The 27,613-nt window shown below is 41.2% G+C and overlaps 3 protein-coding genes across 4 annotated transcripts in view; 2 read left to right on the plus strand and 1 right to left on the minus strand.

The window, feature by feature from the left end:
- Positions 1-2,760: 2,760 nt before the first annotated feature.
- cmpk2 (cytidine monophosphate (UMP-CMP) kinase 2, mitochondrial) lies at positions 2,761-8,795 on the minus strand. Its single transcript, XM_037747434.1, has 5 exons — positions 8,120-8,795; positions 6,419-6,533; positions 5,836-6,037; positions 5,398-5,631; positions 2,761-3,393 (listed from the first exon to the last, which is right to left on the minus strand). Exons 1-5 carry the CDS (start codon positions 8,744-8,746, stop codon positions 3,273-3,275), a joined length of 1,299 nt encoding a protein of 432 aa, XP_037603362.1. The 5' UTR covers positions 8,747-8,795; the 3' UTR covers positions 2,761-3,272.
- Positions 8,796-11,533: 2,738 nt separating this feature from the next.
- On the plus strand, positions 11,534-15,557 carry rsad2 (radical S-adenosyl methionine domain containing 2). Its single transcript, XM_037746645.1, has 5 exons — positions 11,534-11,890; positions 12,375-12,536; positions 13,211-13,590; positions 14,971-15,003; positions 15,149-15,557. Exons 1-5 carry the CDS (start codon positions 11,581-11,583, stop codon positions 15,311-15,313), a joined length of 1,050 nt encoding a protein of 349 aa, XP_037602573.1. The 5' UTR covers positions 11,534-11,580; the 3' UTR covers positions 15,314-15,557.
- A 1,369-nt stretch (positions 15,558-16,926) lies between these two features.
- Positions 16,927-27,613, plus strand: part of rnf144aa (ring finger protein 144aa) — a 39,125-nt gene continuing 28,438 nt past the window's right edge. The window contains exons 1-2 of one of the 2 annotated variants that reach the window (XM_037746647.1): positions 16,927-17,082; positions 17,311-17,561. The gene's annotated coding sequence lies outside the window, so the exon portion shown is untranslated. Of the gene's footprint in view, positions 17,083-17,128; positions 17,562-27,613 lie in introns of those variants that run through there. The other variant, XM_037746646.1, reaches the window with a different exon arrangement.

The raw sequence follows: 27,613 nt of genomic DNA on the forward strand, positions 1-27,613 counted from the left end.
CTAGCCTGTAACGGGAGACTTTGGCCAATCACAGGTCATTTCAGAGAGAGAGAGCGTTTCTATTGGCTGTTCATTCAACGAAGGCAGCTGTCAATCACTCGCAAACTCTAATTAAACGGTCAAACTAGGCAGCGCTGATCAAATATGAATTAATATTCTGTTACTGTAATGCCTATTTCTCGCCTCAAATGTTTTCAGAAACATCTTGTAGTCTACTGTTTAGCTGTAGCCATGTTGAGATCAGTTGAGGAAATACCAAGCACCGCCCACCAGCCGGAGCAAACTTTCTCATTTTACAGCTAAACAATACACTACAAGATGTTTCTGAAAACATTTGAGGCGAGAAATAGACATTACAGTAACAGAATATTGATTCATATTTTATTAGCGCTGCCTAGTTTGACCGTTTGATCTGAGTTCACGAGTTATTGACAGCTGCTCAGAGACTGCAGGCTCCAGCTCGGCTCTGATTGGTTGTTTTCCTCCGGTCTGTGAAATCTTGCAGATGCCATTAGGAGCACCGAAGGACACAGTGGCACATGATGTTTTTTTTAGATTACCTGTCTCATGCACTACTGTCAGGATATAGTGACCGTTTTGTAAAAATAACTTCTTTTAATCATATTTGCTCCAATTCTACCTCCTGCAGCTTTAAGTAGTGAGGGCACAGATTGCATTAGTTATTAACTTTTTTTTCCCTCAAACCACAGTTCAACTTTGAAACACAAATATTCAACGTGCGAGTTGTTGTTATTGTTAAGACCTCTGAGTGTATTCTGGCTATCTGACAAAAACAACCGAACAAGTTGTTAATGTCTCATCATGGAAAAAACACTATTAACAAATGTAAAGAGAATTATTTCAGTGCATGTGTAATGTACTGTGATTATGGGCCATTAACGTCATATTACAGGGCCATGATATCACCACTCACTTTTTGTTGCCAAGAACAACAACGCATAACATCTGACGTGGAAATATGGCCGGCACCACAGGCACACACAGCGTTGCATTCAGGTATGATGTATGGCGTAAATGCCTAATTGCTTTGCTCTCCTACTTCATAAATTTTGGCCTCTCCTGAGACAGAGGCTACTGTGTTATTGGCAATCAAAATTCCATGCAGCTCTGCGCCACATTCATTTTTGTGTCATATCGCAGCGTCACCAGGCAGCCTACGAATTCAATAAACCCATCTGAGATACTTACCTCACGTAGGGAATCCATACTCCATAAACATAATGACACCTTATTTTAGTTTATGTGATTACACGTGATGGCGTGATTTGCATCCACAGCACCTCTCCACTCAGTAAAACATTGGATTGCCGTAATTGGTAGTAGGAGTAATCCACGCGCTTATGTGGGGGAGCGCCGGAATGACATTGATATACAGCGCTCCATTAATTGCCATATGAATAGGGTCTGCAGTGGTTGGCGCTCTGCTGATGCATCACAGTAAAAGAGATGGGTCACTCTGTCTTCTCCAGCCTGCAGCTTTGCCAAGCTCATAATTACTAAAACCTCCAATTAATCTTCCCATCACATAGGCCAAATATACACTTCCTCCACATATATATTTATATGAGTTACAGTCTATGCTCTTAGTAAATGTGCAGGCTTGTGTGTGCGTGTGTGTGTTTACACAAGTAGGAGTGCATATGTACATTTATGTGAGTGCCTCTGCGCCCATGAGAACATCAAGTACAAACAGCACTATATGTTCTCAGTGTACTCTATAGCTCCACTGTGAGCCACACAGGTTATCAATACGAGTGGCATCAGTTGTGTCAATAGCACACAGTTGAACATGAGGGAATTGCCATCTGCAGTGCACTGGAAAAAAAAAACTCTTATTTTGAAAAGAAGAAAAAAACAGTGTTCACAGAAAGTTCATATACACTTATATAAGCACATACAGTTTGTATAACTTCTATGGTAGGCTTATGTAAGTAAGACAAGGAGAGACCCCCAAACAGTTAGTGTTATTTTCTTTAATTTGAAACATATTTTTCAACAAATTAAAAGTATTTTATCTGAATGTTAACTGGATCCTATTTCAGTGTTTTCAGTCTTGTCGGTGTATTGTATATTTTTTTTGGGCTGTCAATTGATTCAAATATTTAATCCTGATTAATCGTGTGATTTTCCATGATTAATTGCGATTAATCACAAATGAATCACATATTTTTATCTGTTCAAAATTGACCTTAAAGAGAGATTTGTCAAGTATTTAATACTCTTATTGACATTGGAGTGGGAAAATATGCTGCTTTATGCAAATGTATGTATTTATTTATTACTGGAAATCAGTTAACAACACAAAACAATGACAAATATTGTCCAGAAACCCTCACAGGTACTGCATTTAGCATAAAAAATATACTCCAATCATAACAAGGCAAACTCAAGCCCAACAGGCAACAACAGCTGTCAGTGTGTCAGTGTGCTGACTTGACTATGACTTGCCCCAAAACTGCATGTGATTATCATAAAGTGGGCATGTCTGTAAAGGGGAGACTCGTGGGTACCCATAGAACACATTTTTATTCACATATCTTGAGGTCAGAGGTCAAGGGACCCCTTTGAAAATGGCCATGCCAGTTTTTCTTTGCCAAAATTTAGCACAAATTTGGAGCGTTATCTATCCTCCTTTGCGACAAGCTAGTATGACATGGTTGGTACCAATGGATAGAAAACTGAGCCCGCTACAACCTCCGAAAGATTGATAGCGTTAATGTGTTAATTGAATTAGTGGCGTTAAAACAAATTTGCGTTTACGCGTTGTCGCATTAATTTTGACAGCCCTAATTTTTTTTTATTTTTGTCTGTTTGTGTGCTTAAATGAAATCTAACTGACTGGTGTTTACATAAATGTTTCTATCCATTTCCTCTGTGTCGGTCCAAATACAAGTGGTAATCCATAAGTGCAGCTACACTGTGTCTGAAGGGTCTGATTTCTGAGAGGTCACAACAGCAGTTACTGTAAGTGCACACTTTTCTTTACAATACTTTTGTGTGTGTGTGTCAGAATCAGTGCTTGAATGTGTGTGTCTACATGAATATGTATTTCTGATTGTAGCATGCAGCTCTGGCCCCTGGCCATTCAACCTTTACTCATTCTGAAAAGAATCTCTTCTCCACACTCCAATCTGGCCACCGTTCCTCCCACTAACCAGCGCATTCACAGCACCTTACTGGCACCCAGTGGCGAAAGGGGGTACTGCATCCACTTGATGCTTTGGCCGACAGCAGGGGAGATGGAGAACTGTTTACAAGTGGCATTTGCCCCTAATTAAAAGCAGCACTTGCTGGAGCACTTGGTCTGCAGAAGGACCGGCATCGACAGTGATGCATGCTGGGCCACTGATCCTGTGGTAAGCCTTCTCCACTCTGCAGAGACACACAAACACATCGGTCAACAAGCGGAGAGAATGAGCATAGAAACACAGCAAAATGACACTTTACATTACACTGAATAATCAGGAGTGTTTTTTTGACTGGTCACAGTTTTGGTGAACAGCGAGGAGAGTGATAAAATGCGCAACATGTGAGTAATTTAGTACGAGAAACAACACAGATGGCTCCGAGCGCAGCCGTTTCCGGAGACAAATGAAGAATAGTTCTTGTGATAGTGATTGACCAAGTCTGCAGAATCTCTCACTCTCTCAGCGGCAGACAGTCGACTCCCACCATTTTCTAATTCTGCTGGCCCAAACATCTGGCTGTCCCGTGTGGAAAGGCCATTATGTCAGGACGGAGGATGAATGAACGTAGCCATCGACCTGTCTGCGTAGCGACTATCTGGGCAGCCAGCGCCTTGCCCGAGTTTTGACCAGCTTAATGGAGCACAACAGCTCAGCAACTAATCACCTGTTCTTTCTCATCAGCCGCTTCCCCCACGGGACAGCAATTGATTGTTAAGTGTTTGATGGATCAGACTAAGACTGAGCTGACCTGACTCAGTGGAACGTGCAGTACAGTCTGTAGCAGCCCATCTGTGGTTTCATGTTTTCACACTCGCAGAGAACTTTTTTCATCACAGACTGTAGAACATTTGTCCACATGTCACATCGCTAAGTGTGTCTACTGTGGGGTTTTTTTTCTCTCTCTCTCTTCCCGTCATTACCCACTCTGTGTAACATACAGTAGTACTGTCACGCTAGACCTCAGTCAGATTAATAGAATGTGCGTACAATGCGATCTCAAAGACACCTACAGAGCTATATTTATGTTGCAATTAGGGCTGTGTGTTGGTAGGAATCTGGTGATACGATACGTATCATGATACAGGAGTTAAAATTCAATATATTGCGACATATTGCGATAGTCTAAGCAAGGTGATATATTGTGATTTTTAAAAACTAATTTTAGGAAAACTGTCATAGTATAAAGAAAACACCGCCATATGCATAAAATCTGAGTAAAAAAAGTTGACTTTTTTATGCAATCAGAACGGGGATTGATATGCTTAGAGGGCACATATCTTTGCAAATTAAATTAAGTATTGACCGAGTTCATCTTTGCATGTAAACTATTAATTAAAAATCGATGCAGTGTTTTTTAGAATCGATAAAATATCATAAAACATACTGTAATATTGCAATACTCAATATCTTCAATATTTTCTTAACACCCCCTAGTTGCCTAGTTTCTTTCACTTGCTTAAGGAAAAGTAATCCCAGTATTTGTGCTGAAATGATAAAGTTGAGTAATCAATCTCCAGAAAATGAAATACCAACTATTTTGATATTAAGACATCAAGTAAAAATGTATTCTTTATGTCAAATCTGAGCACTAGTTGCTTTTCTCTGACTGTAAATTAAATATCTCTGGATTTTGGACTTTTTGACGCACATAACGAGCAATTTGAAGTCATCGCCTTTGGTTTCTAGGAAATTGTGATTGGTGATTTTTCATAATTTTCTGACATTTTGTAGACTAAACCAGTGGTTCCCCAACGTTTTCATGTCAAGAAGGACCCCTAAACTGACACAAATTAGACCATGGACCCCCATTTGATAAGATTTTGTTCAAGGGTCTCCCGTCTGACAGGATTTTTGCTTTTAAATGGTTAATTACAGAAAGTGTATGAAACCTATGACCAAATAGTCATACATTATGTCATTGTGCTACTAATGGATTGATTTATAGTAAAAAAATAAATTATTCCCCTTTTTGCTGCGGACCCCCAGGCACCCCTCAAGGACCCCTGAGGGGTCCCTGGACCCCACTTTGAAAACCACCGGACTAAACAATAAATTATTTAATCAAAGGAGCAATTAGCAGATTAATTGATAATGAAAACAATTAGCCCCACCCAGTATTTTAAATGCCTTAAACATGTATGTATCCTACCCATACATTATGCACATTTAATAACATGTAATATCTCACTTGAGTCTGAAAAGCTTGTTGTGGTCCAGCTCTTGCTCCTCTACGGTCTTTCCTTGACCTCTGTCCCTCAGCCTCCTCTTCCTCTCCTCAGCGTCCAGAGTGAGTAAGACCACCAGGGTGGGCTGGAGCAGGTCACCGGGCCAACGGTAAACCTCCGAACCCTCCGCTGGAAGGTTGCCCACCGGGCCGCTCACTGCCGTGGCAATGGCGTACGCTGCCGTGCTGTGCCAGAATCTGGGGACGGATAATGGATGGCGGATTGAAAGGTGAATGATGGATGGATGATCAGGGAACTCACAGGTGTGGAGTAGGAGATGTTAAACATTAAAACTGTAGGTCTAGATCCCAGTGGGATGTATCTATTGTCCCTTCTATCTCAAAACGGGTCACACGACAGGCAAACGTCACAACACCTGCGACATCTCAGCTGTCTTTTACCTGTCAACGATGACAGGTGTCTTCGTGGCCTCCTGGCCTATTTGTTCTGCCGTGATGTAGTTCCCTAGGGCGTAGAAGGCCCTGCGGATGAGGGGCGGCTCCTGATCAAAGCGGGCCCTCATGGGGGACAGGCACTGGGGAGGGGAGCGCAGAAGAGAGGCCCCTAGAGCATCCCTCAGAGACTCGGTCAGAGTGGTCTTACCTGTGATGTGAAGAGAGGGAGGGAGGAAAGATTACTCAAAAGACTGGGAGAGTTTTCAGAGAACAAAAAGTAGAATTCATTATATTTTTCTTTCTTTTAAAATGTAATAAGGAACTGAAGTGACTCTTGAAAACTCCCATCCTACCTACACGGCTTAGTTTTCACGAGGTTTTTTCTGCCAAGAGCATTAGACGAGCGAGCTCTTCAATAAACCATTTTCACAATGATGTAACTTTCCTGAGGTCATGATACATGATATTCCATTAGGCGGAGCTCACTGGGCAGATAATGGCTTTAGCAGAGAACAACTGGCCATCACTTTAGCGAGACATCTATACATCAAACTGATCCCGTATTTATTTATGAGGTAATGGCATTAACCTGTGGCATCCAGGCCTTCTATGACAATAACAGGGAAGTCTGGTTTACTTCTGGCCTCCGCTCGGCCGGGCAGCAGCTCCAGCGCAGACGTCGCCTCTGGGATGATGTCACCGCACTGCAGAACAGACAAGATCAGTTTGCTGCTGTGAGAGGAGGCAGGAGGGAGTCATTGACTGTGGTGCGCATGAACACACACTACTGTGGGCCACCTGGCACTGATAGATAAATGGAAGCATTAAGAACCACTTTGAGCCAAGGTGCTATACCTGCCTCTACCACAAGAGTGTGCCATTTTGCCATATCTTGCAAATGAAGAAATATTTATATGTCTAACTATAAAGCAAGGAATCTCTGTTTGTCTGTCTTTCTGTATGCCCTTTGCATATCTCGAGAACCGCCGATCTACTTCACACTCGGCGGGTGTATTGCTCAGGACCCGAGGAAGTGCAGAGTCGAATGTGGTGCGATTTGGCCAGATGGTGGCGCTATAACAATGTACTTTACATTTTAGCCTGTAACTTTTGAACCTTAAGTCTAGGAAACAAATTTATTTTTTTCACGGATTTTCTCGGTCCAGACGAATCTATTTATACAAGCCATGCACATTTACGTCTAGACGGATTCTCCACCATTTTGAATTTTATCCAAATCAGATTCTTTGCATCTCCTCCTACAAATTTTGAGCAATCGTCACCAAATCTGGTACAGAGCATCTCTGGACCAAGTCGGAGATATTCACTTTTTGGGATTTTTGCTGTTCCATACAGTTCTGCTATAGTTGACCCTCAAATTTAGCTCAAATGTTGTGGGCAGGGCTTATATTACAAAAAATGTCACATCTCCTGAACGCTTTGTGTTATTGTGACCACGTTTGGTGGACATGTGTAGATATGATGTCTGAGTGACCATGGCAAATGTGGTGCCATTTGGCAAATAGGTGGCACTGTAGCAGCATCATGTAACCATAAAGGAAGTATTCTCTATGTATGTATGTATGTATGACTGCCCTTCGCATATCTCGAGAATCGTTCATCCAATCAAATTCACACTCTGCACTGCACTAGTCTTGCAAATGAAGTTAACGTGATAATTCTGTGATAATAACGCGTCCACGCAAATTCATTTTAATGCCACTAATTTCTTTAATGCATTAACACGGCTTTTGATTTTAAGGTTGTAGCGGGCTCAGTTTTAAAGCTGAAGTGAAGATACTGGTATCATATGAAACTAGACAACCTAAGGAATCCATTTGTATCATACTAGCTAGATATGTGAATGTAAATGGGTTCTATGGGTACCCACTAGTATCCCCTTTACAGACATGCCCACTTTATGATACTCACATGCAGTTTCTGGGGCAAGTTATAGTCAAGTCAGCACACTGACACACTGACAGCTGTTGTTGCCTGTTGGGCTGCAGTTTGCCATGTTATGATTTGAGCATATTTTTATGCTTAATGCAGTACCTGTGAGGGTTTCTGGACAATATATGTCATTGTTTTGTGTTGTTAATCGATTTGCAGTAATAAATATGTAAACATATTTGCATAAAGCAAGCATATTTGTCCACTCCCATGTTGATAAGAGTATTAAATACTTGACAAATCTCCCTTTAAGGTACATTTTGAACAAATTTGATACACTTTTTGTTTATGTAATTGTAAAACAGGTGTGTGCATATCATAGTGAGACTATAATAACCTTTTTAAGAACTTCACAGGCCTCCTCAACACTGTAGAAAACATCAGAGTTGATGATGTTGAGAGTAGATGGGTGATATTCTGGCTCTTCTGAGTTCACCACATAGTAACCCTTTGTCATGTCCACAGTTTGGCTGTCTTCAGGAGACCACAGATGCTGAGTCCACATCTGGCTGTCCTCACATCTTAAGTATGAGCACACTAACACCGGATCCTGCTGTATTAAGTCTCTCAATAGTCTCTCTGTTGGGGATGAACTCTCTGAATGATCTTTTAAAAAGTAGCCCTTCAAGAGAGAATCCCTGACATTTGGCAGAAACGAAGACATGGGAGACAAATGACACTCTGGAGGCAAGTCTCTCAACAATTTGTCTTTGAGCTCCCAGTAAAACTTGGCACGTCTGATTCTGTCGCTGCTGCAGACGAGGAGAGAATAACACCGAGCACGGTTTGGTACTTCTCTGAACACCAGCGGCACTTCTCCTCCTCCTCCTCCTCCTCCTCCTCCTCCTCCTCCTCGGTGCTTCTCTTGAGTTGCAAAGTAGAAAGCTGCTCCTCCATCCTGCTCCACTGAGAAAACACGAGAGGACCAGCGGTGAGGCAGAAGAGATGTTGCGCGTCGTGCCATGTTTGTTTTTGCGCACTGAAACAGTTTCCTATCTGGTTTTAAATGCGCATGACTGAGAGGAGGAGTTGCTGGGAAAACGAAAGTTAACTGCGCTGAGGAGGGAAAACGAAACTTACAGCCTCCTACCAGCTGTCAGATCAGGGTGGTGCAAGCTGAGAAATTTTTTTTGTCTTGACTCTTAAGTTATGTTTTTAGAAAAGTCTGAGTTTGACATCTGAAGAAATAGTTGCTGACTGTGTCACACTTAGGTGACCTCATTTTGGTGTCAGCTGGTGCACACTTAGTCAGGCTGGGCAGGGCTGACAAAGACATTATAGATGGAAGAAAAGAAACCTGGGGTGAAATTACTCATAAGCAGAGATGAATAAAGGTGGAAGGCTTGCAGATAAAAACAAAAAAATCCTCTGCATAATGTTATTATTGGGGATGTTTGTGAATGTTTGTTCTGTTGTTTCAACATGAACAAAAAAAACAATAAATATAATATTTAAAAAAAATAAAATAAAAAATCCTCTGCATAGCTCTGAAATCTGCAATAATCTTTTATTTATATGGTTGAAAGACACAGGAATTTGACTGATTTTCTTCTGTTTATCACAACTCAGCATTGTTATATTTAATAGCATCTCACATCACATACATTTCCCTAATTCTCATCATTGTTGCATCTGTGTAATGACTAGAATCTGTCATAAATAATGGGTGCATTGTGCAAGTTGAGAAATGCTTGCCTTGGCTCTAAGTTATGTTTATAGAAAAGTCTGAGACACCTGAAGAACTAGTTGTTCTGCAATTGTGTCACAGTTAGGTGACCTCATTGTGGTGTCAGCTGGTGCATACTTCCTCAGGTTGGGCAGGACTGATAAATACATTGTAGATAGAAGAAAAGGAACTTGTGGTGAAATTATTTATTAACAGAGATGAATAAAGGTGAAAGGCTTGCAGATAAGAACAAAAAAAAAAACTCTGCATAGCTCTGAAATCTGCAATAATCTTTTATTAGTTCAGACTACTGAACTGTATCACTAAATGAATGCAGAACTGTGGATTGTTTTATGGATGTTTTAGGTTGTTTTATAATTGTATTCTCAGGTATTGTCTTATTTATTTGAGTATTTATCAACTGTACTATTTATAGATTTTAAGGGCTGAGAGAGAGAGAGAGCCAGGGTAAAATGCATTTCATTGCATTTCACTGTACTTTGTACTTTTAAATGCATATGACAAATAAACTTGAAACTTTATGCGGTTGAAGATGCAGGAATTTGACTGATTTTCTTCTGTTTATCACAACTCAGCATTGTTATATTTAATAGCATCTCAAATCACATACATTTCCCTAATTCTCATCATTGTTGCATCTGTGTAATGACTAGAATCTGTCATAAATAATGGGTGCATTGTGCAAGTTGAGAAATGCTTGCCTTGGCTCTAAGTTATGTTTATAGAAAAGTCTGAGACACCTGAAGAACTAGTTATTGGTTGTGTGTCACAGTTAGGTGACCTCATTTTGGTATCAGCTGGTGCATACTTCCTCAGGTTGGGCAGGTCTGATAAAAAAAAAAAAAACTCTGCATAGCTCTGAAATCTGCAATAATCTTTTATTAGTTCAGACTACTGAACTGTAGCACTAAATGAATGCAGAACTGTGGATTGTTTTATGGATGTTTTAGGTTGTTTTATAATTGTATTCTCAGGTATTGTCTTATTTATTTGAGTATTTATCAACTGTACTATTTATAGATTTTAAGGGCTGAGAGAGAGAGAGCCAGGGTAAAATGCATTTCATTGCATTTCACTGTACACTGTACTTTTAAATGCATATGACAAATAAACTTGAAACTATTTATGTGGTTGAAGATGCAGGAATTTGACTGATTTCCTTCTGTTTATCACAACTCAGCATTGTTATATTTAACAGCATCTCACATCACATACATTTCCCTAATTCTTATCATTGTTGCATCTGTGTAATGACTAGAATCTGTCATAAATAATGGGTGCATTGTGCAAGTTGAGAAATGCTTGCCTTGGCTCTAAGTTATGTTTATAGAAAAGTCTGAGACACCTGAAGAACTAGTTATTGGTTGTGTGTCACAGTTAGGTGATCTCATTTTGGTATCAGCTGGTGCATACTTCCTCAGGTTGGGCAGGTCTGATAAAAAAAAAAAAAAACGTCTGCATAGCTCTGAAATCTGCAATAATCTTTTATTAGTTCAGATTACTGAACTGTAGCACTAAATGAATGCAGAGCTGTGGATTGTTTTATGGATGTTTTAGGTTGTTTTATAATTGTATTCTCAGGTATTGTCTTATTTATTTGAGTATTTATCAACTGTACTATTTATAGATTTTAAGGGCTGAGAGAGAGAGAGCCAGGGTAAAATGCATTTCATTGCATTTCACTGTACACTGTACTTTTAAATGCATATGACAAATAAACTTGAAACTATTTATGTGGTTGAAGATGCAGGAATTTGACTGATTTTCTTCTGTTTATCAAAAGCATTGTTACAACTCAGCATTGTTATATTCAAATAGCATCTCACATCACATACATTTCCCTAATTCTTATCATTGTTGCATCTGTGTAATGACTGCAATCTATCATAAATAATGGGTGCTTTATAATTTCGCCTGCAGCGTCATGTTTTTCTCACTGCACGTTCTCTGATCCCAGCTGGGTTTCGTTTTCGATGTTTGTAAACAGAAACTATGAGCCGACCAGCTGACTGAGTTTCCATCTCCGCCCTGCCTGCAGCCCTCTCTATATAAAGACGCATCAACATCGACAGTAGCAGGTGTTGTTATATATCCACGACCGGTTTGGAAAGATGCAATTCTCCTCTGTGCTCGCGTCTCCGATGCTGCTGCTGCAGCTCTGCATCAACATCTTGCAGCACATTTTTGCGAGCTTCTTTTCTAGAGTTTGTTACTGGACACCTGCAAAATCATCCGTTTCACCCGACGACAGAAAAGTGGACGAATGCAAAATCAAAGATGCAACCACTCCAACAAGTGTCAACTATCATTTCACACGCAAGTGCAACTACAAATGTGGCTTTTGCTTCCACACTGCAAAAACATCCTTCGTGCTGCCTCTGGATGAAGCCAAGAGGGGCCTCAAACTCCTGAAGGAATCAGGTAAATATGATCAGTATATTATTATATCCTCCTGAGACCCAGCCCATTGACATGTGTCCTCTTTAGTGGACATTTTGTCCACATGCATATCCTCTTACTCTTTTGACCTACTCTATCAACCCCTGGTGTATTGTAAAGAGGACATCCTAGGCTTTCCAGTGATATGGCATGTGTGTGTGGTTTTTTTTATAATTAATTTGAATGTATTCTTGGTTTAATATCACTCTACAGACATAATCTGGTCATTTTTTTTGTCTTTTCACACTGAAATAGTCCTGTAGTCCACTACAGTGGGCAATAAAAATAAAGTTTAACAAGCATAAATTGTTAAGATTTTCTTTTAACCCTAAATAGGAAGGAAATCACAAAAAAAAAGTAATTGGAAGACACTTTTTTTTAACTCAGTTCCCAGGAGGATATATTCTTGTGTGTGTGGTGTCAAACTTCTTGCATTCAGTTAAAATCCATTGCTCTGTTTTGTTAGGCATGGAGAAGATCAACTTCTCCGGAGGAGAGCCTTTCTTGCACGAGAAAGGAGACTTCCTGGGGAAGTTAGTCCAGTACTGCAAACAGGACCTCCAGCTCCCGAGTGTCAGCATCGTCAGCAATGGAAGCATGATCAGAGAAAAGTGGTTCCAGAAATATGGTAAGAACCAGTGGCGGGCTCAGGCTGTCTCAGGGTCAAGGGCGGAAAAAAACAAATTAAAAAAAGGGCACCAACTGCATGTGATACAGTTTTCTAGCATGTAGGGCAGCCTATATGGCACTGCGTCATGTTTTCTTTATCTTAAAGCCACCCTAGAGGGCAATTTACCATGTTTTCTCCACTGGAAGGGCACCATAGACGGCAATTTATCTTGTTTTCTCCACTGGAAGGACACCCTAGAGGACACTTTATCATTTTCTCCACTGGAAGGGCACCCTAGAGGACACTTTATCATGTTTTATCTATCATAGGGGCATTCAAGAGGGCACTTTATCACATTTTCTCTACTGGAAGGGCACCCTAGAGGACACTTTATTTTGTTTTCTCCACTGGAAGGGCAACCTAGAGGACACTTTATCATGTTTTATCTATCATAGGTGCATCCAAGAGGGCACTTTTGTGGTGTTTCATTCGCACCAAGGGGGGGGCAATTCAATTTTCTTATTGTACTACCATATTGCACACTAGTTGGGAGCATAATTTTGGTCTAAGAAGAAAAATGCACCAATGCAAATGTTATGCATCATCTTAAAAATGCTGCTCACTATCTATCTATCTCTCTCTCTCTCTCTCTCTCTCTCTCTCTCTGTCTCTCTCTCTCTCCCCACCACCAGGCGATGATCTGGACATCCTGGCCATCTCCTGCGACAGTTTTGATGAAGAGACCAATCAGCTGATTGGCAGAGCTCAGGGCAAGAAGAGCCACATTGATAACCTCCACAAGATTCGCATCTGGTGCCAGCAGTACAAAGTGGCGTTCAAAATCAACTCGGTCATCAACACCTTCAACATCGACGAAGACATGGCGGAGAACATCCTCCAGCTCAACCCGGTCCGCTGGAAGGTGTTCCAGTGTCTGCTGATCGACGGGGAAAATGCAGGAGAGGATGCCCTGAGAGAGGCGGAGAGGTTCGTCATCAGCGAGCAGATGTTTCAGGAGTTTCTGGAAAGACACAGCAGCGTCTCCTGCCTCGTTCCTGAGTCCAATGAGAAGGTATGACATGAGATTGTTATCAGTGGCAACAAATATGACTGTAGATATGTTTACATGCACAAACTTATACCCATAGAATTAGAAAAATCTGATTTATGGTAGTAACTTTGCAAAAACATTAGCGAATCAGTAAATCAATGCATGGAATTAGGGCTTTATATGGTTTACAGTAACAAAATTCTCATATTGAGATACGGTGACATCTCTAAAAGAATGCCAGCTAGTCAAATCTCACCAAAATCTGTCCCATTTTATTGAACGAGTGAAAAATGAAGCGCGAGTTTGTATAGTTTGTACATATTGATATCAAAATAATGCTATGATACCCATGTTATTCATTCCTATATAATATTCCCATTCACCTGGGGTGTCCTGCCCAGATATAAGCCTCTTTGTTTTCACAAAACCAGGGTATAAATATGGGAAATAAACAATGGTCACAATACTGCTTGTGGCTAAATGTATTAACTGTCATCAAAATGTTCCCATCACACTAAGCACATCAACAGTGGAATTTTAAAGTGAATGGGAAAGAGATAGTAAGCAAGAAATCAAATTAGATGTCTCATAATTGGAGTATAAAATTACCTTTAGTTTATTATGGGTCTTGTGAGGGTCATGTCTTTTTTTTTTTTGTCTTTTTAAAAAAAAAAATAGAGATCTTTATTGAGTTTTAACAAGTTTAAATGTACAACTGGGCCAATTTAATATTTTCAGTATTGAGGGGGGGATACGAGCGTCCCCTCCAAATTTGGACTGATCCTCACTTTTGTTGAAATCTGTTCATTTTCATCGTGACCGTGACAAGCTGTCACAAGCTCACCTCAACTTGCCTGACTGGTCTTGTTTTGATTCAGTGCGGTGGTGAGGTGCTTGTACAAACTGAAGTGACAGGTGTCAGCGAGACATCCTAAAGTGCCTTTAAGGTCATCATCAGATTCTCTTCATACCACAATAAGGGCGTAGGTTAGGTAAGGACGCCACTGGGGCTAGGAGAAGATCATATCAGGAGACACTAGGTAAATATTTGAGATTAGTCAGGTTTAATCCGGTCCCATCAAACGGAAGTTATTATGACTAAACAAAGCTACGCCCTTGTGCCACAAAAAAATGTATTAGTGTTTGAATTACTGCCAAAATATTATCAGCCTCTCTATCTCAAAGTCCTGGGCTGAACTTCAGTCCTAGTCTGCCCCCGACCCAAGGCCCAACTCATCCTGAATCTTGTCAGAAATAATACTGGAATATTTTTGTAGGACATTTTCTATTTGGAGTGGAGCAACATCAGCAGTGTTGCTAGCTTGTAAATAATGTGACAATATCAGGAATCAGATGCTAGACGAACATAACTGAAGTTTGTTGTCTTCTTTGTCTTCACAGATGAGGAACTCCTACCTGATCCTGGATGAATACGTAAGTACCGTATATTGTTTATGGACTAAACAGACTCCCTTTAATATTGCTACTTTTCATTTTTTGTCTTCTAATTGTTCAATACACAGGTAGCATACCACATTTATAGCATTTATAGCTGATTTCCTCTTTCTTCATTTTCCAGATGCGCTTCCTGGACTGTCGAGAGGGACGGAAGGACCCGTCCAAGTCCATCCTCGATGTCGGCGTGAAGGAGGCCATCTGCTTTAGCGGCTTCGATGAAAAGATGTTTTTCAAGAGAGGAGGGAAATATGTGTGGAGCAAAGCTGACATGAAGCTGGAGTGGTGAAAATCCGCTTGATTTACCTTTGTTGAGCGTTGACTGTTTTTATCTTTATTTACTGTATGTCTGTAACTGTTGTCACTTACTGCACTGCTTATGGTTGTTTAAAAAAAGTGTTAAGAAATTAAAAATGATTTTTTTTGATAAATAAATAGATATATATTGTTGTATATAAAGTATATTGTTTTCTTGCACGGTAGACACTTGTGTGAGCAAATCTGCTTTAATAAAAATATTTTTCCATTAAAAAGATGATGTGTTTTATTTCATTTTATTTTGCTCCATATGTAGCACCCTCAATTATCATAAAAAGTCACTTTATTACATTATGGCCAATTAAAGGCCAGTCTAAAGCTCCTGGCATAAGAAAAACAGCTATAAACTGATGTGGAAAAATACATTTTACATGACTTTTGGTTAAACAACTTTAATATAACTACTTTTTGCTCATGAACAATTTGTTTCCTGGCATTTCATCCCATTATAGCAGAACAGAAACCAGCCACCCTGGCTCTTGTAATGTGTAAAGGAAGTTGAACAGTTGCCATGGCTGACTCTGAGAAATGAAATGAATACTAAGCTTGTAATCCTCAATAACTAGTCTATCCTGCTGAGTGGACTGGTCTGTCCTGTTATCCATACTGTTGAGGTCTCTAGTTTCTAAATTGTCTTAGCAACCTGGCAGACAAGTACAGCATACAAATCAAAGCACAGTCATTGTACATTGTATTTCTTCTACTTTTGCTTTTCCTTTCACTTCAGTCCTGCAGATGAGAGCGTATTTGTTTGTCATTCAAGTGAATGAAATGAAACTTAACTGAACCTCATTGCTGGGAAGTCTCTGCAGACTTGAGGCCCCCTCGAGTTCAAGAAAACCTACTCTGATTTAACAGCAGATTTTTAAAAACAAAAACATTTTTATGCATGTGTATTGATTTGATTTTACTTGCTCAGGTTTTTTGAGATATCCATCCCAATACAGACAAAATCTAGTGAACATTACACCAAAAACTAAATTCCACTCACCTCCATTGCATTAGGGATATCCCAGCCAACATGGTTATGTGGGCCCCACATGGGTTATGCTGGGGGTACCTGGGTACCAAGTGAGTATGGGCCCAAAATGGGCATCTTATCTGGGGCCCACTTGGATCAACAAAGTAGGTCCACCCAAGTGGGTTCTAGGTGGGTCAGTAATGGGAAATTAGTGCATGGGGCCAACATGGAAACTGTGGACAAACCCACTTACAACCCATATTTCAGCCCATGGAGTCCCCATGTAGTACCCACATAGAACTTAAACCTGGGGCCGAGATGGGTTTTGGTGTATGTTGCCCAGATTGGGCCCATATAACACCCAGTGTACTCCTGCATGAAACCCACAAGGGCAATTGGCATGGGGCCACTATGGAACCCATGGACAACCCCATATAGGGCCCATTTTTCAGCCCATTTACTACCCACATGGGCCCCACATACACATGTTGGCTGGGATATTAGTTATCCAGGGTCTTAAAAACCTGGAAAGTATCTGCAACCAGTGTCTGCATGGCTGTATACCACTAGAGGGAAGTGAGACTCTTAGAGAAAGGGTGACAGCAGTATTTGGACAGCAGAGGTCACTGTCGTGTGCGTAAAGCTTGTTGGTGGTGTCTCTGCTCTCTCTCTCCTGTAAGCGGCAGCAGCAGCAGACGGAGAGAAGCCTCCTCTCGCCAACAAATGGCGTCTCTCCAGTGCAGAGCAGCTGATTTCCTCCCGAGCAGGACGTCGGAGAGGTAAACAACACACACACCGCCCACGGATCTCTCTCTCTCTCTCTCTCTCTCTCTCTCTGCAACAAGATCCTGCTTTTTTCTTTGCGCCACATATTCGTTGCGCACTCCTTCTTCAGTAATCGAGATTATAGACACGCTGTTCCGGTGTCCAAACAGACCCAGCAGAGAGAGAGAGTCAGCTGCTGCTGCAGCTCTTCATCTGGCTGTTGCTGTTTGTGTTTCACCCAGGGAGGCCTGCTGATCTGCGGGTGCTGAGGGGCGACAGACAGACAGTAGCAGGTCAAATGTTGGAGGGACACGTAATGAACATGGGCATCACCCCTTCAGCACATCTATCCTCCTCTTCCTCCTCTTCCTCCGCCTGACTGACTGACTGACTGGTTGGCCGCCTCTTCGTTAATCCAATTCAGGAGATCATCTTTGCAACCCTTTTTCCCCTGAGGTGACACCATCAAGACGGCGCTGTCCCACAAAGCCAGGTAAGGAAGGCTGTTTTTGTGTCTCTATTAGAATAATAAAGCATTTTATTCTCTCCATTTTTATTCCTTTTTACAGCCCAACCCACTATTATTATCAGAATGGTGTTTATTGCCAGGTGTAAGAGGTATACACTAGGAATTTGCTTTGGTTTTGTTGGTGCAAGTTAAACAGTATAATAACAAAAGAATAGATAAAAAACGTTAGAATAAAATAAGAATAAAACAATTGAATTATTAATATTCTTATAGGATTGTTTGTTGGGACTATTTTGGAGAGCAAACAGCTGTAGTGGAATAGATGACAAAGCACTGTGGCTGCTTCAGAATGACATCAGTGAGGGTTTCAGTGTGCCCATACTGACTTTGAGTTGTTAAATCTTACTAGTTTCCCCCCATATAACAGCAGCAGAGTGTTGCATCTGAACTGAATAAATGCTCCACTGGAGCTGTGAAAAGGTCACTCCTGTGTATCCTGCTATTTATTCCATTATAAGCAGTCCCCTTCCTTCAAGGGGTGCAGTCAGATTAGAGGTAAAGCGATGAAACCAGGTTACTAGACTAGACAAACAAGAGCTTTCCTGCAGTCTGGCCAAGGCCATGAAAATCATTTTTTAATGTCTGTCCTATACCTGTACACCGTGTTCTCATATCTCCTCTCAGGTACATGTTTTATACCTTTTTCAGCTAAGGAAACAATGTAGTCAGCTTACTGTAAAGGCATTATGTCCATTAAAGCTGCAGTAGGCAGAATATTTTTGGTATCATTGGGCAAAAATTCCATAATAACCTTTCAGTGTATTGTAATTCAAGTGTTCTGAGAGAAAACTAGACTTCTGTACCTCCTCATGACTCTGTTTTCAGGTTTTAAAAAATCGAGCCCGTGACGGGAGACTTTGGCCAATCACAGGTCATTTCAGAGAGAGAGAGTGTTCCTATTGGCTGTTCATTCAATGGAGGCAGCTGCCAATCAAACTAGGCAGCACTGATCAAATATGAATTAATATTCTGTTACTGTAATGCCTGTTTCTCTCCTGAAATGTTTTCAGAAACATCTTGTAGTTCTAGTAGTGTAAGGTTTAGCTGTAAAATGAATAAAAGTGTGCTCCGGCTGGTGGGGGGTGCTTGGTATTTCCTCAACTGATGTCACCATGGCTGCCGAGTCACAAACTTTCTCAGTTTACAGCTAAACAGTACACTACAAGATGTTTCTGAAAACATTTGAAGTGAGAAATAGGCATTACAGTAACAGAATATTGATTCATATTTGTTCAGAGCTGCCTAGTTTGACCGTTTGTTTGGAGTTTGTGAGTGATTGACAGCTGCTCACAGACGGCAGGCTCCAGCTCGGCTCCGATTGGTTGTTTTCCTCCGGTCTGTGAAATCTTATAGATGCCATTAGGAGCACCAGAGGACACAGAGGCACATGATGTTTTTTGCATATTACCTATCTCATGCACTACTGTCAGGATATAGTGACCATTTTATAAAAATAACTTTTTTTTAACCATATTTGCCCCTATTCTACCTACTGCTGCTTTAAATGTCATATGCATCGTGTGTTCAAGTTCCTGTCTTTGTCCCTGTGCCAGCTTGAAATGTATACAACATATGAGGTACATCCGGTTATAAACCTTGGCTTTTAAGATCCCTCTCATTGTGGGCTATTGATTCTCTCTCCAATGTCATGCTTCTAGAGCCATATCACGGGAGCTAACACAGTGAAACACACACACATTTAGGGATCGTTGTATGATCCACGTGGAATTTGACTGACATGCCGGCGATGTTGTGATGCACTTTTTCCCCTCTCCTCAGCAATCGCTTCTTGTCCCACCGGGGGAATAAATGCATCAAGCCACTACTTTGCTGCTGCTGCTGCAGATTTGTTCAAAACAAGAGAAAAGCTGGTCTTGTACAAAACAGTAACGCATTCCTCGGAGTGACCAGCAGCCCGTTCCCAGAGGGAAGTGGAGATGAGTTTACTTAACAGTGAGAAGGAATGAGGTTATGATGCCCGGAGCTCAGCGTGCCGTAGCAAACCCAGAGGGAGTACAGGTCAAAAATACACATGAACGTACATGGAAACATATACGTACACAGGTGTGTGCATATGAAGGGCTTTATATAGACGAGGAGGGGATGAGATTGCTTTGTAGTGCTGTATTAGCCTCACAAAGCACAGGCCCTCTCTCGGTAAACACTTAATGTTTATCTAAGCCTTTCACGGGGCTGCCTGACCTTGGCATCGCCACGTACTGAACAATATTGCTGCTGCGTTTTGAAAAGGATCTCTGCTGATTATGTTATTGTGCCGGTGATGATAAGGCGCGTTGGTAAACCTAACAGATTTTTCTGATTCCAGGAAATTCTGTAACTGGATTTGTTTTACATTGACTCAGCTTTAGGTCGGGCCTTTTTCATACAGTCTTTAAACTGTTGTTCTGCAAAACAAAGCACCCGACAGATTTGTAGTTTTATGGAGGAAAATAATACAGTAAGAGCAACATTGTCGCCTATAGAGTGCTACAGGAATGATGGTCCTTCAAATGAAACTTGTGAACTCGTGTTTCATTTGAAGGACATGGTACATAGTACAATGTAAGTCGTGTACACAATATGCTTGGCGTTCAAGTGGTTAAGTCGTGAGAACACCGCTGCTAAGCAACGGCGACGTTACTGTCGCCGTCTAGAAGCCACTAGAGGCTAACATTTTAGCAAGCTAGCAAGTGGGTAACATAATGCAGGAAATGCGAAGGCATAATGACAGAGGAAAGCGATGAAGCAGGTGGGAATGTCAATATTTTCCTTAGACATATTATAAAATTATGAAGAATTACAATATACAACTAAAAATACAATACTTATTATGCGCTGAAAATGAACTTCCAAGGCCTCCGCCATTTCTGACAACGTCAACAAACACATCACAACTCGTGAACTCAGAGCTTTCAGAAACTTGAATACCACAAGAGGGGGGCGTTCATATGGACTCTTTTCGTGAACACGGTAACACAACCCCATTTGCAGGCACCATGAGTCCTAAAACCCTGAAATGAGTTAGCACTATAGCACTTCCGGTTCCCTCATCGTGAAGTCAATGGGTTTTTTGAATGGGTTTTTAGTCAGATGCCTGAAATAAGGTCTGTGGTTAACACAAGCTTAACATATTTTAACGTTTTGTTCTACGATATAAAATACATAAATAAATATCCCACTCATGAATTTGAAAGCCTTTATGAGTCTTTAAAATGATGGTTGCTAACATACGGCTAAATGAGACTACTAAACATCATCATGCCGACTCATCCGCCTTTACAGCCACGTTGTGTATACTTGTGACCGTGATGTAGTTTATATCCTAACGTTAGCTTTTTACTTCTGGCGATTTCATTTACACTTCCAAAAACCATGAAAGTGGTGTTCATTTGTGAAGATTATCTTACTGAACAAAATGTGTAAGTATCCTAAACGTGTGTTTGCCATAGAGCTTATTTTCTGCAATAATCCAAAAAGCCAATGGAAAAATCCCATTGGCTTTTTGTCGAGTGAACCCAGGGCGATGCTAACTTCCTGCTTGGCTTACAAAAATACCGTCACCCCAGGAGCACTCTATACTGTGAACGCTTTCTGATGCTCGATTTTTTAGGATGTCATTTTGCATTCTGCTGCAATCACACAAGTGTGTCTGGGGAATAAACAAGGAAGTGCTTTCCAGACCTGAAGATGCCATCCGCCTGTAGATCACACAGCAGCACCTCACGTTAAGGAGATTAAGTCAGCCTTGAGACGGAGTTGATCTAGAAAAGTGACACACATTTTGTTTAGATAAGCTTAACCAGTAATTAAAAACTCATATTAGTGTCAGTTTATCGTCGCTTAAGTCTTATTAGAGTGGTTTCACAGATTTGAGGAGGGTCTGTGAGGGCAGGAATGTAAATCTTCCGCGGTTAGGTAACTGGCATTAAGCTGATGTACAGTACATTACTGCAGTGTACACTTGTTGAATCATTCCTTTTTGTTCTAGTAACATTTCCACATCCAGAAGAGTCATTTCGGTGTAATCTGACTCCAGGGGTTGTTGTCTGCCTTTGTGCAGTCGGGTTGCCAAGGATTATGCAACATCTTAAAATGCCATTTCAGCAGGGTTTTTGTGAGTGGGTGGTGCTGGTTTCCAGGTGTGTGTGTGTAGGGGGTGTAAGGGAGGTAGTGTACAAACCAGAAAGTCCACAATGCAATCACTTGGAGTTCTAAATAGCTCCTGAAAATGATGTTCATTGCTCAGAGAACGCTGTGCTATGGCTTGTATCCAGCTAGTTAGGATGAGATAGGGATTGTTATTGAGAGCATTATGCGACGCTCGGGTGTGCCGTGTTTCTTCCAGACGGCTGCTTGGCATTTTGAACTGCTCTCGCGGGCTCCGTTCCTCTCAGACAGCAGGTAGGGTTAGTAAAGTGAGACAGTGTTGTGTAATAAGTGCACCACAGATTCTGCTGACTCGTCTGACACTTTTCCAAGAATTAGCATTTCAGGAATGTGTAAATTGCAGCAAGGCCTTGGGCGGTTGTGTGAGTCTGACACAAACAAGCAGCGAGAGTCCGGTCATTTAAGACAAGAAAAAGAGTGAACCTCATCTGGCTATGAGCTCACAATTATGTGTTCGTCTAATTCTGTCTGTGTATTGGTAAGAATCTGTCGATAAGATACCTATCATGATACAGGGATAAACATTTGATATATTGCGATATACTGAGATATTATAGAGCGATATATTGTGATATTTTTTTTTAGATATAATTTTGGGAAAACTGTCATTATATAAAGAACACACCAGAAATAAATCATTTTAAAATGGGCGAAAATAACACACAATACCATGTTTGTACTGCATGCAAAAAACGTATTTAAGACTTTAAAGTTCATATTCAGACTAGGGCTGTCAATCGATTCAAATATTTAATTGTGACTTGGCAAACTGAAGCCCAACAGGCAACAACAGCTGTCAGTGTGTCAGTGTGCTGACTTGATTATGACTTGCCCCAAACTGCATGTGATTCTCATAAAGTGGGCATGTCTGTAAAGGGGAGACTCGGGAATACTCATAGAACCCATTTTCATTCACATATCTTGAGGTCAGAGGTCATAGGATCCCTGTGAATATGGCCATGCCAGTTTATCCATGCCAAAATTTAGCGCACCTTTTGAGAGTTATTTAGCCTCCTTCGCGATAAGCTAGTAGAAAACATGGTTAGTACCACTGGATTCCTCAGGTTTTCTAGTTTTAAAACTGACTCCGCTACCAGTGGCGGATTAAGGTGGTCAGGGGTTCCAAGGCTACTCTTTGAATGGGCCCCCCACCCTTACTCATCATGCTATAACGTTACCAGAAAAAAAGACAGAATAACAGCCGGGCCGGACTTTTAAGAGGTTAATTAAAAATCAATAGTGTTTTTGAGAATCGATACAGTATCACAACACATAATATCACGATACTCATGTGTATCCATATATTCTTACACCCCTATTATGCGTCATAGTGACTGTCGAGTTGCTCTCAATCCGTGATACTTTTGCACCATCCATCCATACATACTGACTGACTGCCTAATGAGGGCCACAGACGTCATGTTTTTTAGAAACAGATGTCACTGCAACTTTGGATCCATTTTTATTTGGTGGCAGATTTACTGACTCTTGCAGAAAATGGCCTGAAAATAGATAATGCAGCATCATTATAGTCGAGATATTTCCAGTGCAGCTATAATGGAGTTTTACAGGAGGAGAAGAAATTTAGAAAAAGCTTTTTGCTGTTCCAATTTTGGCGTCCGTCCCACGCATTCACAGCACACTGCATGGGCTTCTTTTCTAAAGTTACTAATTTGGAAAAAAGTCAGGAAGGAATGTGTTGGAGGAGAGAGTAGTTTTTCCACCCACGGCAGCCTCAATAGACTGTAGGCCAAAAACAAATGATGTTTCATGTTCATTAAAGGGGTACAACTCACACTCCAGCTTGACTGGGAATAAGCCAACCCTTTGCTCGTACTATGTCTCTCTATCGCTGATGCTCCCCACCTACACACAAAAAACAGCAGAATAAACACGTTCAGGCTCGTACTCTGCTGAAAGTCATTCTCTGAAATTTTGGAAATCACTAACTGAAGAAAAAGTAGATGAGTCAGGAGGTAGGCTGGGATCTGGGAGTGGCGAGCCAAAAGCTGGTGCAACCTGGCACCAACGCCACGGGGGAAGAAAGCAGATGAACGGCACAATAAGTACGTAATGTTCAGGCCAGATCTGATTACATTACGACTTAGCAGTCTTTAGGCATATGCTCCTAAAACCTCCTGCTAGTTCTTTGTCTCCCTTTTGGAAGGGCCCTGACTAATACTTGGAACACAGTAACGGTCTAAACACTGGAGACACTTGTTAGCCTTCCATTAAGACTTGTTCACTTAAACTAAACAAAAGATTTAAAGTTGTAATCCTCGAGATTTCGGTCCTGATTGATTTGGCAACACCATTGGTTGCCATGGTAACAGCAAGTGAGGTTTTTTACACGACTGCGAACACTCCCGGAGCATCTACTTTGTCAGAAATACAATAAAGGAGCCAATCATGTTTCTGTTTAGCCAGCAGCCAAACAAACTCTGGAGTGTTAATAAAGAAGACAGTTAAAAATAATTGCAACCACGATCTGATTCGTGTGGCTGCTCCTTCTTGTTCCATTATTACCTTGGGAAAATTAAAAAAAACGATTCACTGTCCACAAAATTGCATAAAACAACCACCGTCTTGTTTTGTAGACACATTTTTGAGAACCAATTGTTGTCACATATTTGGTCAGTTGAACGCTTTTAATGTGAAGCAGCAGCAGTAGGAAATGTTCTGTTTGCATTAGCAGTAACTTGAAGTGAACAGTGAGGCAATAAAATAAATTGTGCTGAATTACATTCATCATTTTCTTGTGATTATCATTAGCTTAGAATGAGCCCTTCATATCTACATAGGGAGCGGCTCCGTGACATGTTGCTCCGCCATTTGTCTACAATTGCACAGCCAAACACTGGCTCTAGCGGTCTGACTTCCGTTGCTCCTAAAGTAGTGTTATTATGGCAAGGATGGCCTCTGAGCGAGGCCAATAACGTTACCACAGTTTTGGAAAGGGAGGAGTGAGCGGAGGTTTACTCAGGGGTGCTGCCAAATCCTACACAATGTACCTTTAACTAGTTTTTTTGTCCTTCTGTGATGTTACATGTACTGTAGTAGCCACAGCGTATTTGATCAGTTTGTCTTTATCACTGTCAGCTCTTTGAGTTTGACCTGCAGTGTCATGACCCTAGGAGGGATAATGAGACCTCAGCTCGGTCAGGTTATCTGAAAATAATAGTCTAATCAGTGATTCTGATAACAGTTTCCTCCCATGCTTATTACTGTCTGATATCCCTGTAGCATAATTCACTATGTCCCAACCCTGACACTCACTGCCTCACTTGTGGCAGGTCTACCTTAAGAAGAGAATATGTCATGTCTGAATTAAGGCTGTCTGAGTGAACACGATAATAACGCAAATTTGTTTTAACACCACTCATTTCTTTAACGCATTAATGCAACTTGTGATTTTTAAGTTGTAGCGGGCTCAGTTTTAAAGCTAGAGTGAATATACCAGCATCATATGAAACTAGAAAACCTAACCGTGTCATACTAGCTTGTGTCGGTAAGAAAGCTAAATAACGCTCCAAACTTGCGCCAAATTTTGGCGAGGAAAAACTGGCATGGCCATTTTCAAAGGGATCCCTTGACCTTTGACCTCAAGATATGTGAATGAAAATGGGTTCTATGGGTACCCACGGGTCTCCCCTTTACAGAGTAGCCCACTTTATGATAATCCCTCGCAATTTGGGGCATGTCATAGTCAAGTCAGCACACTGACACACTGACAGCTGTTGTTGCCTGTTGGGCTTGAGTTTGCCATGTCACGATTAAATATTTTAATCGATTGACAGCCCTAGTCTGAATATAAACAGCAAAGTCTTGAATAAGGCCAAGTAAACAGCAAAGTGTATGCACTGAAATTTCATCAGTGAAAAGGATTTGTAGATGAATGCAAGCACTGCTCATAGCACTGCCTTGAAATGCGTCACCACGGTGTTGCAATTTCTCTTTTCTTCACTCTTTTGATGTGTAAAGTCACACAGACACATCTGCCTTTGGAGTGTTTCCTCTCCTCACTTTTAGTGGCTTTGCATCCTTTGTGTATCTGCAACAAACCTAACAACAGGACGCCAGCGCGTTTCCTAAGGTAGTTTTTTTGGCTTCCTCCCTCCCATTCTCCTGCAGTGGGACTCGGAGACTGGGTTCGCTTTACAAGGCAGCAGCTCGCCAAACAGCAAGGATGAGGGCGTGGATGGCAGAACAATAAGTGAGAGGCAGACTGTGCTGTTGTGGTGAGATACATAAGATGTGAGAGAGCCCTCTGTGGAAGATGATATGTCGGAGTGTCCATGGAGACTGAACGAAGGTAGCAGAAGAGGATGCCTGGGATGACACACACAGAACGTGGAAATTCTTGTATGCTTTCATTTTGTCTGCATTGCCCCAACTCAGCGATTACTGAAATTGCTTGTGAATTGTTTTGTCCGCTGCTGGTGAAGAGTGCCACCGTACCCTGCAGATTAGGCTCTGAGTGCCTCTCTGTTGGAGTGGCCCTCTCCTCCTGCGACCATGAAAACTCTATTGTCCAGTAGAGTGACGGCAGTCCTCACCGAGCAGCAGTCACACCCGTTAGTTTGGTATTACTAGCTATGTAGTGTTCTCATCAGCCATTTCAGTGAAAGGACAAAACTGTTGATGTGCTATTACACCATTTAAGTGTCGCAATCAGTACTATGCAATGACTTTTTTAAAGTGAGGTAAAATACCACATGTTGTTCTTTACTTCTTGCCTTGTTACAGTAAGCTGTTGGCAGATCTTGCCATGAACTGCTCACTTCCTTTAGCCTCCATATGTGTAACACTTAGCATTGCATGGTGGCATAATGGATTTGTCCCAATTAGTGTGTATGAAAAAGCTGATGAAGCAGTCTGTACATTAAAAAGTGAAGATATGCCAATCACGCACTGAACCTCCGCATGGTGTGTAGAAGCAGCCCTCTACAAAAGGCAATATTCATGTTTTAAAGGGACAGTGTGTAACATTTAGGGGGATCTGTTGGCATAAATAGAATATAATATTAATAAGTATCTTTTCTTTAGTGTATAATCACCTGAAAATAAGAATCGTGTTTTTTTTACCTTATGAGCCATTTATATCTACATACGGAGTGGGTCCTCTTCACGGAACCTGCCGCCATGTTTCTACAGTAGCCCAGAACGGACAAACCAAACACCGGCTCTAGATGGGGCCATTCGCGTTTTCGCATCAGCCATCGTAGTCTCCTACACACTTGGCACACAGGACAAGTTTGAGTTGGTTGCAAATCAGCAAAGATCCTACACACTGCCCCTTTAAACATTTCAATCAGGTGATGTCAAATCAAGGTAGGAATTTAGTAAGCATGACTGAATTTTTAAGGAGTGGCTGTGGCTCAGAGGTGGCCATCAATCGGAAGGTCGACGGTTCGAAATCCAGCTCCTCCAGTCCACCTGTTGAAGTGTCATTGAGCAAGATATTGAACCCCACATTGCTCCTTAAGGTTGTGCCATCGGTGTGTGAATGAGTATTTAGATTAGATCCTGATTGGCAGGTTGGCACCTTGCATGGCAGCCTCTGCCATCAGTGTATGAATGTGTGTGTGAATGGGTGAATGCTGACATGTGGTGGTCAGAAAAATAGAAAGGTGCTATATAAATGCAAGTTCATGTTGATACATACATGATACATGAATTGACAAGTGGCGATGTAAATACAGTTTACATCAGTTCAAATTCAGCAAATATCCTGTTTATCCTGTTTAGTGGCTCTAATTATAGGTTTTCTATGGGCTGCCACACGTTTTTTGGCTAGCAGCCTTTTTTTTTTTCTTTCAGAAACACTGCCAGCAGTGTGTTAAAGCGTC

This window comes from Sebastes umbrosus, chromosome 16, assembly GCF_015220745.1.
Source record: "Sebastes umbrosus isolate fSebUmb1 chromosome 16, fSebUmb1.pri, whole genome shotgun sequence".
Lineage (NCBI taxonomy): Eukaryota > Metazoa > Chordata > Actinopteri > Perciformes > Sebastidae > Sebastes > Sebastes umbrosus.

Bases quoted from the DNA above. Each gene is read 5' to 3' on its own strand.
- cmpk2 (XM_037747434.1), bottom strand. From the start codon at position 8,746: ATGGCACGACGCGCAACATCTCTTCTGCCTCACCGCTGGTCCTCTCGT. The intron at 6,534-8,119 runs GTTATTATAGTC...TCTGTTCTGCAG, and splicing joins CCTGTGAAGTTCTTAAAAAG to TGCGGTGACATCATCCCAGA. The intron at 3,394-5,397 runs GTGAGATATTAC...GTGTCTCTGCAG, and splicing joins AACAAGCTTTTCAGACTCAA to AGTGGAGAAGGCTTACCACA.
- rsad2 (XM_037746645.1), top strand. From the start codon at position 11,581: ATGCAATTCTCCTCTGTGCTCGCGTCTCCGATGCTGCTGCTGCAGCTC. The intron at 11,891-12,374 runs GTAAATATGATC...CTGTTTTGTTAG, and splicing joins CAAACTCCTGAAGGAATCAG to GCATGGAGAAGATCAACTTC. The intron at 13,591-14,970 runs GTATGACATGAG...TTGTCTTCACAG, and splicing joins TTCCTGAGTCCAATGAGAAG to ATGAGGAACTCCTACCTGAT.